General features: G+C 38.8%; 1 protein-coding gene across 1 annotated transcript in view; it reads left to right on the top strand.

Moving 5' to 3' along the window:
• BLNK (B-cell linker) overlaps positions 1-19,686 on the top strand; it is a 49,823-nt gene that overhangs the window by 28,528 nt on the left and 1,609 nt on the right. The window contains exons 8-21 of the mRNA XM_010189935.1: positions 240-318; positions 1,056-1,136; positions 2,434-2,459; positions 3,010-3,038; positions 3,367-3,462; positions 4,236-4,278; positions 7,084-7,111; positions 7,416-7,488; positions 8,104-8,134; positions 9,167-9,209; positions 10,049-10,127; positions 10,577-10,608; positions 13,108-13,187; positions 19,060-19,143. Of these exons, the coding sequence (XP_010188237.1) occupies positions 240-318; positions 1,056-1,136; positions 2,434-2,459; positions 3,010-3,038; positions 3,367-3,462; positions 4,236-4,278; positions 7,084-7,111; positions 7,416-7,488; positions 8,104-8,134; positions 9,167-9,209; positions 10,049-10,127; positions 10,577-10,608; positions 13,108-13,187; positions 19,060-19,143 (804 nt within the window). The remainder of the gene's footprint in view (positions 1-239; positions 319-1,055; positions 1,137-2,433; positions 2,460-3,009; positions 3,039-3,366; positions 3,463-4,235; positions 4,279-7,083; positions 7,112-7,415; positions 7,489-8,103; positions 8,135-9,166; positions 9,210-10,048; positions 10,128-10,576; positions 10,609-13,107; positions 13,188-19,059; positions 19,144-19,686) is intronic.

Below are 19,686 nucleotides of genomic sequence, written 5' to 3'. Positions count from 1 at the left end.
GGGAAAAAGCAACCTCAAAGGCTATGCTAGGACAAAAGGGAAGAGAAGGCTTTTTTCTGCCAGTCCAGAACTGAAGTAATTTGGTAAAGGGTTTTCAGTCTTGGAGAATGATAAATGTCTGAAATAGCAGTCACTGTGAAACAGCATCTATTACAAGTTGCTGCCAGGGCTTCAATCCAAAAAGTTTGTTCTTATGATGGATGTTTAACTGGTATATTTTCATCCTGCATTTCTCATAGGATAACTACATTGTGCCAGTGGACAATGATGATAACTATATTGAACCCACAGAAAGCAGCATGTCACTACCTACAAGATGTGAGTTTTGGTCATTCAAGCTAATAATTATTGCTTTGTTAGGAACAGCAGTGGAAAAATGGATCAAATTAATGTCTATTTCTAGGGTTCAAAGAGTGGAGGTGTAGCTATTAAAGAGAATGCAGCCTGCAAAAAGGCAATTGGTTGCTTTGGCCCATGACAAGGCCAAGGAAAATTATTTTTAACTTTATTGGAAGCCATGTTTAATTCCTGCCTCTCTCTCTCTCAGCTGTTTCAAAGTACAACCAGGAATGTGGTCTCCCTCCTCATCCAAGGGAGCCACAGCATTAAAATTCTGTTTGCTGAAGTGCCTCAAGAGAAAATCAAGCCTTTTTAGATTTCTCAGTAAATAAAGATGGGCTTTGATTTTTTTAATTTTTTTTACCTCACTATTTGAAGTATATTTAGCTGGAGAGTGAAATTATTACAGTCCAAAGGTGAAAAGTAAACAGAATAGTAAGTAGTTCTACTCTCTGACATTACTGACAGTATCAAACCTATTCAGCAAGGCAGGAACACTGAATAATGTTTCCTTTTTAAAATGAGAGCTGCCTTCTGCCTCCTGCCTCAGTTGATTTGTTCAAGGTCATACAAAAAGGCTATCGCTTGGACCTACTTAATATTTATTCTTATTGCATAAATGTTACATTGGTAGTTTTTAATGTGTGTGTATATATGTAGATAGACACACACATGCACAAGTATACATATGTATACAAATAACATACGTTTTTTAGCTCCTGTGAACAGACTTATGAAAACAACAAAGCCAGCCCCCTGTACTTCTCCAAAGCCTTCTCAGACTTCAGATATGCAAGGTATGTAGAGTTTGCATCACTGTTAAAATAAAATAATCAAAGACTGAGGAATATTAAATTATGCTTGGTGTAGTCACAACACAAACCATATGACATACTTCAGTAAAACAAAAATATGTTCCACTTTAGGTTTTTCTACGTCATAGCAGTTGTTTTGTCTAGCTTGAATAGTAAATCTGTTTTAAGCATGAATAAAACTAGAACAAGTCATTTGCCCCAAACCAATGTATTTTTAGTCTTCTGCTGTAGCTGAGAAACACAAATTGATCAATACAGCAAAAATTATAGGACACGGTATGTTAGCAATCCCATTTCAATATAGAAAACAAGATTCGATACTTTAAAATGACATCAAGATTGAACCTAAAAAAAATTCCACATAGGCTCATGTTCTTCATGTCCTGTGATAAGTGTTGCTGTTTAAGTTCTATAAAGAGCAATTTTTTTTGAAAAAGAGACAAAAGCAGAAGCAAATAAGAATCGTATTTTTTTTGTAAGTACAGATATACGTGCTTAATCTTTCTTAGCTGTGCTAACTCTGAGTTGTTTTGCATCCTTGCCATATCATTAATTGCTTGGAATGTAACCTTTGCAGACTGATCACACAGTTATTTAAAAGTCTTTGCATATTCATTAGCAATGTGTTTAGCTTCCAAATCATAAGCTACAAATCGTTTTTTTCTGAATGACTTAAGATTTTTTATTTACTTCTCAGACATTTTAAAATGCCCTTTTCAAACTCAGCCTTTTTGTAAATCAGTGTCGAGGAACAAGCAGCTTCTGACAGATGTTACTAAAAAAAATAAAACATCTCCCCCTGGTGGGAACTCAGACAGTTTTCAGCGCAATAGAAGTGAAGCGTGACACGAAATATGTTGAAATATAATTCGTTTTCACTGAAAAAACTGGACATAGATAAGTATGCTGGTGGTTTTGGCTTTTAGTATCTGTGAATTAAAATATGCTTATGGGACAGAGCTCAGGGATGGATGCTAGCCACGCAAATGAGCCAGCTTGTATTTATGATTCACCTGATCTCTTCTTCCCTGAGAGCCAAGGGAAGGCTAAATGCTACCACAGCTGTGATAAAACTTCTCTTCCAAACTGTCCCAGGTTTGCACAACACAAGCATTGATCTTGCTTGGGGGGAAGGGAGGAAGGAATTGGGGCGGCAAAGGTTGTGGTGTGTTTTCCAGAGGCAGAAGTACAACTAATGCAAATTCTGATCAGTTTTTCTGGTAACGTGTAGTATGTTTTTGCTAACCAAAGAACACGCTTTTTCCTCCCTGTCCTATAGAAGTCTACGAGGTTCCTGAAGAAGAGGTAAGGCCTTTCTGTAGTTTGACTCACATTGCCCTGAGGCAGGGAGCAAAAGTGATTCTAAGAAAAGATAATCAGTCTTTCAAAGGAGAAAAATGGGAACAAATCTCTGTCTGCACTTAAACCTTTCTGACGCTTCCTTCGTGGAAATGCTGGCAAACCTACTCAAAAGGTTTGCAGAACAGAGTAAATGAAGCGCTGAAGTTTCCCAGTCCTGTGTGACAGTGATCCAGTCTGGGGTCACTATTCCTAAGGGAGTGCTGTCTAGAAGCAGAACTGCAGCAAAGGAGCAGTGACAGCTCTGAAACAGTAATTTTCTTTCCACTTGCTGGTACTGGACATGACATACAGCCAAAGCAGTGTGCTCAGTGCTTCATAGATTTGCTGGTGGTGACTTCTTGCCTCTCCCATTGTAGCGCATGAGAGTAGGGCAGAGTTCTACGAGAAATCTATATCAAATAAGACACTGCTGTGATAACATAAATAGGATCATACAACTGTTTCTTATGAAATTAAAATGTGACCAAATAATTCAGTGCACTTTCTCTTACAGGAAAAACCATCACTACCACCAGTAACCAGGTAATCCATTGCTACGATGTGTGCGTGTATTATTTAAAACTTGTCAGAAAATATATTTTCTCATCTAGATACTATATGTTTAATAATTATCTCTCTAGAAGATACAGTAATTCTCTATTTAGATTGTCTACACAAAAAATGGCATGCAATTCTATATAACTTTCAATAACCCAAACATAACACATTAAAAAGAAATACCTTTTATGGTACATTTTTGCATTTTTGAGGGGGTAGTGGAGGAGAAAGAGATTTCCTTTGTATTCACTGTTGTTAAATACAATTTTAATTATATGCTTAATATGAAGCTTAATTCGTGCTTCTTTACTAGGTTCACTAAGCCACTTCCATCTACACCTGCTCAGAACACAGAGATCTCCCACATGCATAGCAAGACTAGAGAGTCACCTAAGCTGGATACTTCCAGGTAAGTGAACAGCAGCTTATATCAATGGCAAATATTAGTGGAGACAAAATTTTCTCCTCTCTGTAGTGTAGCCCTCAGACAATAAGCAGTTGTTAGGACATAGCTAGGCACTGTAGGACAAGGTAAGAATTGAAACTTTTAATTTCCTTGGGAACTTCTGTATTCAAGCCAGTTTGCCAAATGTGTACTGTTTTCTTGAATATCACTTTAGGGATCCATTGCAGGGCTAAAACATCTCCTGAAGCCAGTTTAAAGTACTATTACCTATCTCTGCACCCTTGCAAATGAGATCTTTCTGCAGAGGATACAGCATAGGATTGCTTGTAAAGAAGCTGGACACAGTAAATTAATGATTTATATTCTAAGTCTCTGGAGGAAATGAAGCAAAGGAAACTTGAGTATGCAGCCTGTTTCACTCCTGTGTCCCACAAAGTGTAGGAAGCTGCTTTGTAACCACTGTCTCATCTCTGGGACATCAACCTAGGAAATAGGCCATGTGCCCCAGCAAGAGCAGGTGGCATCCATAATATTGTTTGTGTTATAGTGTTTGGTGAGGTCTTGTCCATGCTTGCAGGGGACCTGAGGTCCAGGACAGAAGCTCATTTAGAATAGTGCCGCAGTAAGGCTACAACATCACCACAACCACTGCAGCAGTGCATAGCTGTGGTCAAATCCATTTACTGCAGACCTCCTCCTCTCTAGATCTTGAAACACATACTGCCAAGCAATTAAGTAAATCTTACTCATTTTAACTTATTTTGTATATTTTCCAGAAATATTTTGCCTCTTCCCAGAAACCATCTTCATCCAAAAGCAGTGAGTAATTAATGTGCCACTATAAAAGAATCTGTTAAACTTAGGCTGTTCTGTGTTTTATATATATACATAGAGATGGATGGATGCTTTTTATTATCTGGATTAAATAACAGACACAGATGAGACTGAATGTCAGACTGATCTTATACTGTAATTGTGGCTATCAATCTTTTGGACAAAAGAGGTATATTCGACATCTGTATTGATTCAAGAAAGACTTTAAATGTTTTAAAGGATATGTGTGTCAGTCTACAAAAATAACTTCTTGTACTAAAAAAAAAAATAAATACCAGTTGAACCCCAAGAACCTTACATTCAGTAGCAGAGGGTGATTTTGCCCAATCTGAAGCACCTTCCTTAAGCTTTGTTCCTTTCAGATGACGAATCATTAATAATTTCTGAAAAATGAATCCTAATAAAATGTCAGACTGGATAGTCTGAATAACGAGTATCACTAGAAAATGCAGTCCATGAAGGAGTAATTACAAGCTTTGGGTTTTGAAGGCTCTGTTTAAGTCATCCCTCTTCTTCTCATGTCCCACTCATGTCCTCAGTCTGTCCTTTCCACTGTGCTGGAACAAAGGTTTTCTAAAACACACTACTTGGAAAATTGTCTAACTGCAGTAAATGGGCAAAAGCAAATGCATAAAAGGTTCTTTTTCAGCCTGACTAGTTTCATAAATTGTTCTTCACCATAGCTCTACTAACAGTTGTGCAAGCACAAGAGAGGTTGCCCATGAGGAGGAAACTACCAAGAAACAGTGTGACAGTAGCTGCACCAGCATCTGTGCCTAAAGCTATGTGGATCAAACTCTGTCCCAGCCCAGTGCTCTGAATTGTCATTAAAAAAATAAATCAGTCTGCCAGCAACTACATAAAGAAATTAGATGCGTAAAATTAGGAATCTGGGCTTGTACTGTAACATTAGATGCTATGGTAACATAACACAAGTAGCATAAGAACATCTTACAGTCCTACTTTCAATCCTTAAATTTCTATATATACTGAGTATTTCAGGGGAAGAGAGCAGGGGGATGACAACTTGCACACATCTACATATAACAGCAGCAGCATTTTAGTTTACTTTCACAGGGTTCTTCTAATTTAGATCTGTATCCTGTAAGATGCTGAACAATTCCTGGGTGGTGCCAAGTTCAGGATTTCTCTTTTATGAAATGGTTTGATTTCTCAGCTTTTCTTACCAATAAAAGATTAGGAAAAAATCCTTTTGAAAGGACAATGTTGAACAGAAATTCTACTCTCTGATCAGCACTAACAAGAATACTCCTGCTTTGAAACAGACTGAAGTGTCATATTGCAGCTGAAGCCTCTCCATTAATTCATTCTGAGAGCTTAACTCTGACACAGATATCATCCTAGCTTTGCAGAGAATCCAGAAAGACTATTGTTTTGCTGGAGCCACACACTGAGTTAGTTACAGCACCAAGGATGGAGCTCCCAAACAAACACTCCTACATACAATGGGTGTACTCAACTTCTGGGTATTTGCAGTTACCCAGTTTAGCACAAGAGTCAGCCTAGGAAAGAACTACTCAGTGTAGCCCAAATGTTGGAGTCTTTGCTTCTCATGTAAGTGGCCAGCCCTTTCAGTTCTAAAGAAAAACATGGTAATCAGCATGACATTTGTAAAGTACTGTGCTGTGCCTTACCATCTGTGACTAGGCCCAGTGACAATGCAAAACAGTAACAGAAACATGTTAACTGCTTCCATTCAATCCATTCTCAACACTAACCAGCACTTACCATGTTAACAGAACTGTAACCCTTGTTTCGCTCAAAGGCTTAGGTTGACTGGAAGAAAAAACTTTTCACATCTCACTCCCTCAACTTTTGGAGGATGGATTACACCTCTCCAACCAAAGAATGGATGCATTTGTAACCAACATCAGTGAAAAGCCATTAACCTGCCTGACTGATGGATGAAGATGGACAAATTAATAACTGGTGCCTCTTTGTCATATGGAAGTCTGATTCCCTATAAGATAAAGAGTGAGAGCCAAAATAAAGCATCTCCAAAAGAAGCTGGGAAATGAGTTGGATTGCTTCCATGCTAGCATGTACCAGCACCTGAAGGGGTGGCCTACAAGAAAGCTTGAGAGGGACTGTTTACAAGGACGTGTAGTAATAGAACAAGAGGTAATGGTTTTAAACTAGAGCAGGGTAGATTTAGATTAGACATGAAGAAGAAGTTCTTTACTATAAGAGTGGTGAAACACTGGAACAGGTTGCCCAGTGAGGTGGTGGAGGCACCATCCCTGGAGACATTCAGGGTCAGGCTTGATGGGGCTCTGAGCAACCTGATCTAGTTGAAGATGTCCCTGCTCACTGCAGGGGGGTTGGACTAGATGACCCTTAAAGGTCCCTTCCAGCCCAACACATTCTGTGATTCTATGGTGAAAAGTCAGTCCACTCAGTATCCTCTGTTCAGTGGAAAATGTATTCTTAGTATAATCAAATCTGCCGCAAAATTGCTGTGTTACAGCTCAGAAATGAAACATGAACCAAAAGGTCTCACTGCAAAATTCAGGGCCAATTTTCTCAATACTACAAGCAATCCCAAGGTTATTAGAATGTTCAAAATTAGGTTGATATTTGCTAAAATTTGTCAAATGCTGTAATAAAAGCTTATTAAAAGTACCCTGGATATTATATGCATTCTGTACAAATATCTATTTAAACATTACTACAGATTACTAAAACCAGATTATGTATTTCTGTACTTTCCATGTAGTAATATTCCTTTTTTAATTGCTTCTCATTTAATCTAACATTTTTCTATTACAGGACCATGAAGCAAACAATAATGATGAAAGTAAGTATCCTGTACTGAAAACACAGCAATATGAGTAGGATTTGTTGCCAATATGTCGCTGGTGACCTTAATATAGCATGTAGTGGAGTGTGTCAGTGTCACTTTTATCTGCAACAGTCAGCAATAAGAAAGAAACGTTACTGAACTGTTCTCTAGTATAATCGGAGTGTAAACACATCAAGACAAAAATTAAACCTATTGATATCTTTTCTTTCATTGCATTAATACTGAAATGGTAATGAGGAAAACCCACTGTTCAGATACAGCTAACACAGCATACTAAGTATGTCATTTGCATCTCTAGACCATAGCTTCAGTAACACACAAGAATCCAGATTTCCCACTGGAGTAGCTCCATCTCCATTACCAAGGGGCATGTAAGTAAAAACAATAATAAAACTACTTCTTGGGGATGGGGTTAATTACTATGTGTATTAGGAGCTCACTTCTATCTTTGCCTATGGCAATCAGAACTCAGTAATTTTTATTGCTGTTCAATTTTATTGCTGACTATGTAAAGGCAAGCTATTCTTTCATTACTTCTGGAGGAATACTGCTTGTATGCCAGTACACAACTGCCTGCCACTGATGGCAGATGCTTCTTAATTTAGTCACATACTGAAGCAGTATCATGTATGTGCCTACAAATATAGAGTTGTGTTTTTGATTAAAGCTCTTCTGCCTCACCCAAGTTGTCACCTTAAGCACTGGGCAGAGTGTATTTTCTTGCATATCATAAGCACCTTTTCCTGAGTACCCACACTACATCTGGTACCCTTATTCCTTTTTTTAAAATTCTTTTTTGTTTGGTTGGTTTGAGTTTTTTGTTTGATTGGGTATTTTTTTTTTAAACTGTTACAGCTATCCAGTAGATGTATCGTATCTTGGCCAGAAGTATCTCAGGAATCGATGAACCTGATGCTTAGTTGCTAAATGAATTAATGTATCTGCTAAGTAACCATGCTGTTTTTTCTTTTTCCTCCAACCTGCAGAAAGAAAACTTCTAATGCAGTAAATTCACCAGTAAGTTGACTTATAATTGCATAATCAAATGATGAATTTACAGGTGATTTTCAATTTATTGTAAAACTTAATTTTATCATTAGTTTGGGTACAACATAAATACATTAAAAGAATAGGGGAAAGAGGGAATTATAAAGAAAGGAAATACATGGGTGCAGTTATATGAACTAAGCAGCAGTGAGAAAGCTCTCAAGTAGAAAAATAATTAGAAATATGTTTGGGTTCAATACTTTAGGAAGTAACAATAAACACAGTGCAGAATTAAATAAAATGAGAAATAAATGGGAAAACAGGCCATTCAGAAGTATTCTCTGAAATATACATGGCTGTATATGGGGAACACAGATTCATGTAAGAGTGATAGCTCAAGATGCAGAATTTGTCAAGAGTTTTTTCAGTAAGTCTTTCATCATTAGAAAAATGTCCCAATATCTCCTGTGGAAGAAAGTGAGAGAACTGGTTAAAATTTACTAAGAAACTAATTTGAAAAATGTTTCAAAACTGAGAGTTTATTATCATTGTTCCAAAATGAAATTAATTGAAACTGGAAGGCTACACGTGTTCTTTACTGTCAGCTACACTGATAGTTTAACTTTCAGTAGAGAAATGTTTTCAGACATTTGTGAACATAACTTGACAAAGATGAAAATACTTAAATTTTGATCCACAGATATTTGGGATGGACTCTTCATTTTTGGACTTGAGATAAGAATGAACCATTTGCTACACCACAAAAATTACTGACAGGAATATAAAAAAAAAGTAATTAACCAGGCATCTCTAGATCTTACTTTTGTCCATCTATTTATACAGACAAAGTAGGATTCTTTCCAAATCTACTTTGCAAAATCCCAAGCTTCAAGGTCATACAACCAGAGGTTCTTCACAGAATGGCTATTTCCTTATGTCCTAATCCCTCTAGGATACCATCAATTCTAAATGTAAACTAGTTCACAAAACTATAAAAAGATAAACATTTGCTGTATAAATGATATGCAATTTAATATTTGACTTCCTTTTGTGTTATTGCAGAAACCGTGTTTACCTTCCAGACAGACCTTAACTGCAAATGAAGGTAAATAATCTCTGCTACTGTGAAAAAGTTGACATTTATCAGAATTTATTTTTCTTTTATTAAAAACATTGAACAAGCAACACTACATTCAATTTATTCTAGGTTTTTGAGAGGGGGTTGGTTTTAGCAGTTTTGGACTGGATCTGGCCAGCCTTACTTGCGCTGATAATCATTATTCTCTAAAAGCAGTCACAGTAAAACTATCAAGGTTACTGGCAGGGGTAACATAGGACAACATAATGGACCAGCAATGTGCCATATATTCGTCAAAGTGGAGAAGGGGGAAAAGGAAGTGAAGTGTGAGCACTCCATTCTGACCCACCTCACACAGACCTGACTCCTGGCAAGAGCCAGTCCCTTGCACAGGCAGAAAATGGCTCTCGCCTCTGTGCAAGGCGGCAGCTCCTCCAGGCAAAAACTCAGCAGGAGCTGCTGTCTAACACAAGAGTGAGATGCAGCCAGCCCCACACCTCCTCTGGCTGAGCTCTTGAAGGCAGCCTGCCCCAGTGTCCTCCCCTGTTATCACACAGCTCACTGCTTGGAAGGCAAGTTTCTTGCTGAACTCCTGCAGGCATTTACAGCACAGCCATTTGCCTAGAAATATGGTGGTATGCCACTAGCCAATAGAAAAGCAGCACAACGGCAAGCTGCCATGTAAGGGGGGGGGGGGGGCCGGGGAACACAAGACAACAACAGCAACAGCAACAAAAAAAACCCCACAACCAACCAACCAAAATTGTGATAAGAAAAGAAACCTTTCAACTACTAGGATTCTCTTATCTGCGACCACATATTTCTGAAGAAATCTTGACTCTACCATTTGTTTTCCCAAACTACAGAAAAACCTACAGCAGCAGAACGACGACGAGGTTCCACCCAAGAGCTTCCACTTCCGCCCCTTCCAAGTGGTGCCCAAAAGTAAAATCCTTTTTCATCATCTTTTGAATATTCAATACACCAGCTCCTACTGCTCAATTTGAACACAGCTGTGGGAAGTTCAAAGGGAAATGCTATTTTCTCTGTAGCCTTCTGTTGCTTTTTGAAAGTTACGCTTCTTGAAGCCTCACAGTAGCAAAAAATAAAACATGGCAAATGAATCCAAATACTATAACCACTACCAAAAAGCATGGATGGATGTAATCTCTAATTAGGTGATGGAAATTTAAAACGGATGTTTAAATTCAAAATTGTCAATACTAGTGGGATATGGTTTGGTTTTTTTTAAATACCTGTATCTGGCCCTTTTTTCTCAATGGATAAATGAATGGAACACATTCTACCACTGCATGCTTCAAATACACAATTTGAATATTTTCAGAGCTGGGTGGATGTCAGACCTTTCTGTAATCTGTTGATATTTATTTCAGGCTTTTGCTCCAAAAGTCCTCAGTTCTGTCAAGTAAGTATAATTCAGATTTTGAATTAAAATGTGATTAACTTGTAATTTAAAATTAATCTTTGAATTAAGATTATTTCAAGATGCCCTGCCTATTCATTAGTTTTAAATTCGCATTTGTCTCTTTAGTGCATACAAAGAAGAGATCAAGTATCTGAACTACTATGCAGGGGCTACACTAAGCAGGAGCTTAGCTCAGTTAATAAAATTAAGGGAGTATGTCAGGGTTATTGTATAAATCGATGGAAATTAGGTGCTTCATTCCCATTTGTGACTACTGGAAATTTCTACCAAAGGCAGTTTGGGCCAGTTTCCACCATAACAAAGATTCCACCAATCTTCTTTGCCACAGAAGAACCCTAAATATGGCATTTCTGGGCTGTTCCAGGCTTCTGCTGTCTAGAAACCACACAGATTATTATTGTATCCAGCAATTTAGTCTTTCTGTACAGAGGGGAAAAAATAAGGTTTTTTTATAATGGCAAATGCTTAAGCTCTCCTGTAAGTAATACTTTCAAAGAGGGACTTAGTTTCAATTAACAGTTAAAAACAAATTATGTAATATGTATATGAACTCTCTTTGCACAGAAGTGTAAATTAGATCTAACATTTTCTAGTCTTTTGTTAGCAGATACTTGTCTGACCTTCCTACAAGCCCTTTTCTGCACGTGTTTCAGTCTGAACATGTATTTTACACTGTAAATGGATGAAGAGAATTGCATATAGAAATCTGCATCTGTTGTAGCTTAAACTTTACGGGCTGTTATTAGTACTTCTCTCTATTTGCTGAAAATATTTGCTGGATGTATGTTGCAATTCTATCTCCTGTGCTATGAAAGTATAATAATGCTTCATATTCATACAGTAGACTGATGCTCTCAAATTTGTCTGTTTCTGTCGCACAACTGATGTGCTTCAACTCGTAGCATAAATTCTTACTAATCCCTAAAGTGTAACTATTCTTTGAGGTCATCTAGTGCTAAATGATGCTCTGATTAGTAAATTCTCTTTAACACACTCTTATCCCATGCCAGGCCCAATAACAACTTATCAATACAATTGGTCCCAATCACTAATGTCCCTTCAGCATAGCCTGCTATCTCTTCCTTGTCACCATACAAGCCTAGTGCTAACTTTCACCTTCTTCATTAAAAGTACTAATTTCTCATATGGCACAGTGTCAAATGCTCTACTGAAGTCCAGAGTAAGTACAGTACCATATTCCCTCTTTGTGGAACTCTTTATGAAAGAGATGTAACATTTTATCTACTTGGGTAAGTTTCAGATTTTCTTCTGCTTGTACCTTTATTGTACTTCCAAATCTTAATGTTCTTTCCTTCAAGTTCTCTCCTAGAGCCTTGTGTTCTGTGGAGTCAGACAAAAAGGCCTGTAGTTGCTCAGCTCACTTTTTTTTCATTTTAAGTACAGCAATTATGTTTGATATTCTTTAATCATATGGTACCACCCTGACTTAAATTTATTTAAAATAATTGTTACCAGCCCTGTAATTTCATGTGCTGGTTCTTAAAATTTCTGGGATAAAGATTATCTGGGCCCACCAGTTCAATTGTACTAAGCCATTTGAGTTTTGTTTCCAATTTAGTTGTGGAAATTTCCATTTCTGTACCTGCACTACTATTGGTTTCCTACTTAGATTATCTTCAAAATTAGTAAGTCTTACTGCAGACAGCCTCATTTCTCTTTCCTTTTTACACAGCTAAGGAATCTCTTATTACTTATTTTAATTTCCTTTTGTAAGGTCTAATTCAAGCTGACTTCTAGCAATTGTTACTTTATTCAGACAGCGTACTTTTCAGCTGTAGCTTTTGCAGCTGGTCAGTAAAAACTGGACAGTAAAAACCGAAATTGTTAATATTGAATAGCCTCTTCAGGTGATTATTCATTCATTGTGAGCTGGAACTGCTCCTTATAATGTCACCCCTATACCTGGAATGTAGCTTCCAGACAGTTACATCTTTACTGCAAAAGAAGTTCTAAACCTATTTCATGCAGGTGTCTTTGAGCTCTGCAGTCCAACAGAATTTTTTAATTCTGAGTCACTGTATGACCTCCTCTATAACATTCTTGCTGCTTTCTGAAACCAAAATCTAAATCACAATTCTATTACTGAAGTCTAATATGAATAATATATAGACTTGATAAAGCAGTCTGCAAAGTATCATGTCCAGGAATAGGTGAGTGCTTAAAAAATTTTAATATTTATTTTCTTGCACTTTAAGTCTAGGTCTGGTTGTTAATCAAACTGTTATTAACCAAACTGCCACTCTCTTCATAATCTTCATAAGCAAGGCTCTTCTTTTGAGCAGGCAGGTGTCCCAGGCATTTATATAGAGCCCATTCATTTACAGTAGATAACTTTCTTGAGTGATACCAAAGGTCAAGCATTTCCAGATCTCCCAAAGTCCTTATAACAAATCAATTTCTTACAGCATGACAAACATACTTTGGAAACTTATACATGTTGTTCTTTCTCTTTTCCAGAAGTGCCAGAAGCTGCAAACCGTTCACTGGGTACTTCCCCTCACAGCAGCATTTCATCTATTTCAATTACTGCAGACCAGGTATAATATTAGCTATATTCACATTACAGAAACTTTCTTATCCTTTACTTTAAAATAGTGTTTCTGCCCCTACTCCCTTTCTAAATAAAAATCATGCTTCTTTGTGGAGGGCATTGGCATTATACCAAACCTTGGCACTCTACCAGTTGCTTTAAACAAAAGCCCTAAAAAGCTTCTTCGTTTCCCAAACTTAGTTTTACTAGACTCCCCAGTTCTTAATACTTGACATCTTTTGAAACAAGGAAATCTGCGGTGATGTACTTAAATCTGGTCTTTGATATAGATGGCTTTAAAGAGTTTTCAATTGCCTACTTTTTTTCTAGCTTACAGCTGTACATACTGTGTCCTGAAAAAAAAAATAATGTGCAGGAAGCAGATACAATGAAGCCATCTGCAGCTATTAGCATTAGCCTGCACTGATGTGATGTACTAAGAAATCCCAGAAATTTGTAGGAGGAAACAGGGATGCTCTGCTGACTGGCCCAACACAGCAGGATGCAGACAGTAGAATCATTTTATGAACGCTGTCTTATTTATTGCAGTTTGGGGTGTCAGCAAAGTTTTAAGAACAGAGAAGAAAGTCACTGCTGCCCCTCTCGGAGGACACTGTGATGCATCCCCCTACATGTTTTAGTCTCAACTCCTGCTCCTTTCCATTCCTTTAAATGGACCTCTTCTCACTACAGTTCACAGAATCATAGAATGGTTTGGGTTGGAAGGGACCTTAAAGATCATCCAGTCCAACCCCGCTGCCATGGACACCTCCTACTGGACCAGGTTGCCCAAAGCCCTGTTGGGTTCCCTGGCCTTGAACACTTCCAGGGAGGGGGCATCCACAGTTTCTCTGGGCAACCTGTGCCAGTGCCTCACTGCCCTCACAGTAAATAATTTCTCCCTAATATCTAGTCTAAATCTACCCTCTTCCAGTTTAAAACCATTACCCCTTGTCCTATGGCTGCCTGCTCCTGTAAAAAGTCCCTCCCCAGCTTTCTTGTAGGACCCCTTCAGGAACTTCAGTTAATGCTGTCAGTTCTATGACCAATTCTTTTTTTCTGTGTTTCGTTGCAACATTAAGCTTTGAATAATCCACGCAAATGCAAAGTTATTTTCATTTCACCGCTATTCCCCTTACTCTCATTTTGGATGAAGGGAGACTACAAAACACAGGAAGCAATTCTTATTAGCCTAGTAGCCATAGACAGGGTAAAAATAGTTCTGTTGAGTGCAAAACAAAGGCTGTATTATGCAGAGCCCATAACATTAAATGTTCTAAAGCCTGACATGACAAAGATAATACAACCGTGAAGAACATGAAGGACTTGGAATTCTGGGACAATTTTAACAGTATGTCATACTGGATATTTATTATAAAAATTGCTTTCAAATAAACAATCCAGAGGACACTAAATAAACAGCTTGTAACAATTACATCTGGAGCTTTTATGTAAAAGCCATGGGCAAAACACAGCCTTAACAAAACTTTTTTTTTTTAAATGGAACTGCTTCTTAATACTATTTTCCCACCAATTATTTTCAGTTGCATCATTTGCTGTAGCATCCTGTGTAGCTTGCACACATGATTCGTAATTCACGTGCCCATAAGGTTCATTATTTTTTTGGTTCCCATCCAAATGTTAGCAGCACCTGTCTGCTGCTATGTTATAGGCCACAGATAGTGCTAGAAGAAAGGTCTGTGGTAGTTGTTTCCTTGCTCTGTAGAACAGATTGATTTTTCCAGACTCATTCTCTAAGTGGCTGAGTAGCTTGCAGGCTTGCAATTCCTCTCATTCTATCTTTTTGCAATGAATAGTGTGACTGGAGAAATACATGGGAGAACTTTGCAGGTGACGTTTTATGTTATGGCTTTGAGCCACTCTAAGAATGTAGTGCAATGCCCACAAAATGGAGGCTTTGCTCTCTCCTCACTCTGAACTGCCCTCTCAGCCACAGGCTTCTCTCGTGTTCCTCAGATCCTGCAGTGGGCTGAGCCAGCTCTTTAAACTGACTGCTGGGTTGGTTTTCTGTCAAACACAAAATGAGACAAAAACAAAATTTTTGTTAATACTAACAATCTTTGGTGCCATCATGCAGCACATCCAGAACAATCACAAGATCAGGACCAGTTAACGTGGGTCTATGAAAGGCAGATCCTGCTTGACTAACCTGATCTCCTTTCTATGACAAGGTTATCTGCTTAGTGGATGAGGGAAAGGCTGTGGATGTTGTCTATCTGGACTTCAGTAAAGCCTTTGCACTGTTTGCCACAGCACTCTGCTGGAGAAAATTGCTGCCCGTGGTCTGGATAGGCATACTCTTTGCTGGGTAAAAAAAACCCAACAAAACAAAACAAAAAAAAACCCAAAAATAAATTAAAAATAAAATAAAAAAAAAACCAGCTGGATGGCTGGGCCCAAAGTGGTGGTGAATGGAGTTAAATCCAGTTGGAGGCCAGTCCAAGTTGTGTTCCCCATGGCTCAGTGTTAGGACCAGTTCTGATAAACAACCTTATCAACAACCTGGATGAGGGGATTCAGTGCACCCTCAGTAAGTTTGCAGATGACACTAAGCTGGGTGGGAGTGTTGATCTGCTTGGGGGTAGACAGGCTTTACAGAGGGACCTGGATAGGCTGAATCAATGGGCTGAGGCCAATTTTATAAGGTTCAACTATGCCAAGTGCCAGCTCATGTGCTTGTTCACAACAAGCCCTTGCAACACTACAGGCTTGGGGATGAGTGGCTGGAATGCTGCGTGACCGAGAGGAGTCTGGGAGTACTGGTCAACAGTGGACTGAATATGAGCTAGCAGCGTGCCTGGTGGCCAAGAAGGCCAATAACATCCTGGCTTGTACCAGAAATAGTGTGATCAGCAGGACCAAGGAAGTGATCCTTCCCCTGTACTCAGCACTGATGAGGCTTCACCTTGAGTCTGGAGCACAAAGCTTATGAGGAGTGGCTGACGGAACTGGGGTTGTTTAGCCTGGAGGAGGCTGAGGGGAGACCTTATCACCCTCTACAACTCCCTGAAAGGCGGTTGTAGCAAGGTGGGGGTCAGTCTCTTCTCCCAAGTAACACACAACGGGATGAGAGCAATCGGCCTCAAGTTGCACCAAAAGAGCTTTAGATTAGATATTAGGAAAAATGTCTTCACTGAAAGGGTTAGGCATTGGAATGGGCTGCCCAGGGAAGTGGCTGAGTCACCATCCCCTGAGGTATTTAAAAGACAGGTAGATGATGTGCTTAGAGACATGATTTAGTCCAACCATGGACAGGCTATGGTTGGACTCAATGATCTTAAAGGTCTTTTGCAACCAAATGATTCTATGATTCTTTGAAAAAAGGCAACCATTTTTTTTATTTTTCTGCAAGTTTACCAAAGTGAATTATCTTACTATGGGATCAGATGAGCAACAAAATGAGCACAAGATAAAAACTAAGATATTATTCTTTTTTTTTTTTCCCCCAGCAATGAACCAGCTGGATAAGCTCAGCTATAACGTGCAACTTGATCTTTAATCTATTTTGTACAGAGGTGACAAAGCTTCTATAAAAATGAATTTTATAATTTAAGCTTGTTACTATAAATTTAGAGCAAAACTGTTCAAATGACCAGGAAGGTTAATACCCAGAAGTACTCATTAGGAAATACTCTCAGCACTATTTCTATAGCCTCTCCACTCACTTAGGTTAGCTTTTGCATCAACCTTCTCAGCAAGTGCTCACTTTTTATGATTGCTGGTTTTATAGTGGCTGGAGAGCAGCCTGGAGGAGAAGGACCTGTGTGTGTTGATTGACAGTTGGCTGAATAAGAGCTGGCAGTGTGCCCAGGTGGCCAACCAAGCCAATGGCATCCTAACTTGTATTAGGAGTAGTGTGGCCAGCAGAAGCAGGGAAGTGATCCTTCTGCTGTATTTCACACTGGTGAGGCTGCACCTCAAATACTGTGTTCAGTTTTGGGCCCCTCACTACAAGAAGGACATAGAGATGCTGGAGCATGTCCAGAGAAGGGCAACAAAGCTGCTGAAGGATTTAGAGCACAAGTCTTATGAGGAGCAGCTGAAGGACCTGGGCTTGTTTACCTTGGATAAAAGGAGACTGGAGACCTTACCACCCTCTACAACAGCTACCTGAAATGAGGTTGTAGCAAAGTGGGGGTCAGTCTCTTCTCCCTGATAGCTAGTGAGAGGACAAGGGGAAATGGCCTCAAGTTGTGCCAGGGGAGGTTTATGTTGGATATTAGGGAGAATTTCTTTATTGCAAGGGTTCTCAAGCACTGGAAGAGGCTGCCCAGGGAGGCAGTGAAGTCATCATCCCTGTAGGTGTTTAAAAGATGAGTACATGTTGTGCTTAGGAACATGGTCTAGTGGCAGACTTAGGACTGGTTCAATTATTGGACTCTATTTTAAAGGTCTTTTCCAACCACAACCATTATATGATTCTATGAAAACTTAGTAGTTAGTTTTCTAGCTACTGAAGTTGGATAATGCGTAAGTCTCATGTTGCTTCTAATCTCTCATCCCATTCTTCGAGTATCATTTCTTTTCATACTTCTCTAAAATCCCCCTTACCTTTCCTCTAAGCTCCACTCCTGTTCCCAAATCTATACTCAATCCTGCATCATCTTATTACCCAGTTTCCTACCACTCTCTCTCTTACTAAAATTATATTCTCGTACCACTCACTCCGAAGTGCCATCACCTCCTCGCATCTTTTTAACTTTGCCCTTCTCTTGCTATGAGAGCTTTTATCTTTTAAACCAGAATCCACCCATCTTTAGCATGCCAATCTTTCTACCTTGTATCTTCAGGTCTGCACCTGTGACCCCATCCATGAAGTCCTTTGTCCCATGTTTTCCCCTGGAAGAACAGGCTAAGTTCATTTACTGTACAGAACACTGCCAAGCATTTAACAGAATGGAGGAGGATGATCTCTTTGACATGTTCACAGGGGATAAAATACAGAAATGAGGCACTCAAGAGATATGTTCTAAAATAAAAGCCACTCTTGCATTCTGTCACAGATGTAATCCTTCTCCACAGTAAACATGGTTTTATGAGATAAAACTTTTAGATAAGACCACTGTTCTAAATGGAAGGATATATTCAGACTCACTCCAACAGATAAATGGAACTGAATCAATATCTCATGTCTCAGGTGAAAGCACTGGGACTGAACTGCTGTATTAGTAGAGGAAAGACATTAATTTTTCTTCTGTTTTGTAGGACTCCATCCATTTGTCCTTATTTATTAACAACAAAAACAGCTAAAGATGCTTTTCTCCAACCTGCCTGCTATCCAGATGGAGGCAACTGTGATCATGCTCACAAATAGCATTTAGTATATGGGAAAATTCATTCCCAAAGCTTAGATGCCTAAAAAATCTGGACACTTCATGGGCCAGCCCACAGCTGAGCAGCATTTAAATTGTTAATGGTCAACTTTATCCTCAATTCCTGGGTACCCTCTTTAAATTCTACTAGAATAGCTTCCTGCTTTAAAAAACAAACAAACCCCCCCCCCAAAAAACAAACAAAAAACCCAAAACAAAACAAAAAACCAACACAAAACAAAACAAAACCAAACCAACCAACCAAACTCTCCTCCAGTTGAACCTGACTACATTCCTCAGGGTATCTTCCTCTTTTCTGTCTTGTATCAGCATTCTGTCTTACATCCATTACCACTGTTTTGACACACTAGTTTTTTTTGTCCTACCTCTGTCCAATACAAACAGTGAGCTCCTGGCACAGAATTTTCTAAAGCATTGTTGAGTTCTTTGCAGCTGTTATTATTTAGCAGTAACTCCCCTACAGGCCATATTCTTTACTATTGTCATTATTATTTTACAGATGAAATGCTATTTCTCTCTTTCTAGGATGCTGGTGTTCATAGTAAAGCATGGTATGTGGCTACCTGTGATCGGAAAACAGCAGAAGATGCATTGTACCGATCAAACAAGGTAGGTCACTTCTAAATAATCTCTGCTTTATGAAAAAACTTCAAATAAAAAAAATCAAAAGGCAACCAGAAATTTTCCATCCGTTATGTTCTGAACAGGTCAGAATACTGTACCATGCAAATACTCCCATACATACTGTCAAACATTCAATTATTGTGGTGAAACTATTTAACTGTTTTCAAACAACACTACTCTGCCTTTAGGTGTTTTGAGAATTTGAGTTCTCTCAACTATTCTGTGTACAAAAGCTAGTGTCACAGAAGGCAACAGTATCATGTAGAGTTGCATTCTCAGCATCAGGTGCTTTTCCACTCTTGCCTAACTCCATAAAGCCAGAAAAGGAGGCAGAGCACTGGGGTTATCACCAGTGTAGGCTAGCTAGTGAGCACTGGGATACAGTGGTGCAGATCTTTATCCAAGTGCTTTTTACAGCTCTGGAGGAACAGTGCCCCCACTTCTCACTGCTTTCTTGCCTACCTATTGCCACTGATAGTTTTTCTTTCTTTTCTTTAATTTCTTCTTTCTCTGGTTGAGAGAGAACAG

Source organism: Mesitornis unicolor, unplaced genomic scaffold (genome assembly GCF_000695765.1).
Source record: "Mesitornis unicolor isolate BGI_N332 unplaced genomic scaffold, ASM69576v1 scaffold3728, whole genome shotgun sequence".
Lineage (NCBI taxonomy): Eukaryota > Metazoa > Chordata > Aves > Mesitornithiformes > Mesitornithidae > Mesitornis > Mesitornis unicolor.
This window is presented reverse-complemented; position numbering and strand designations above follow the sequence as displayed.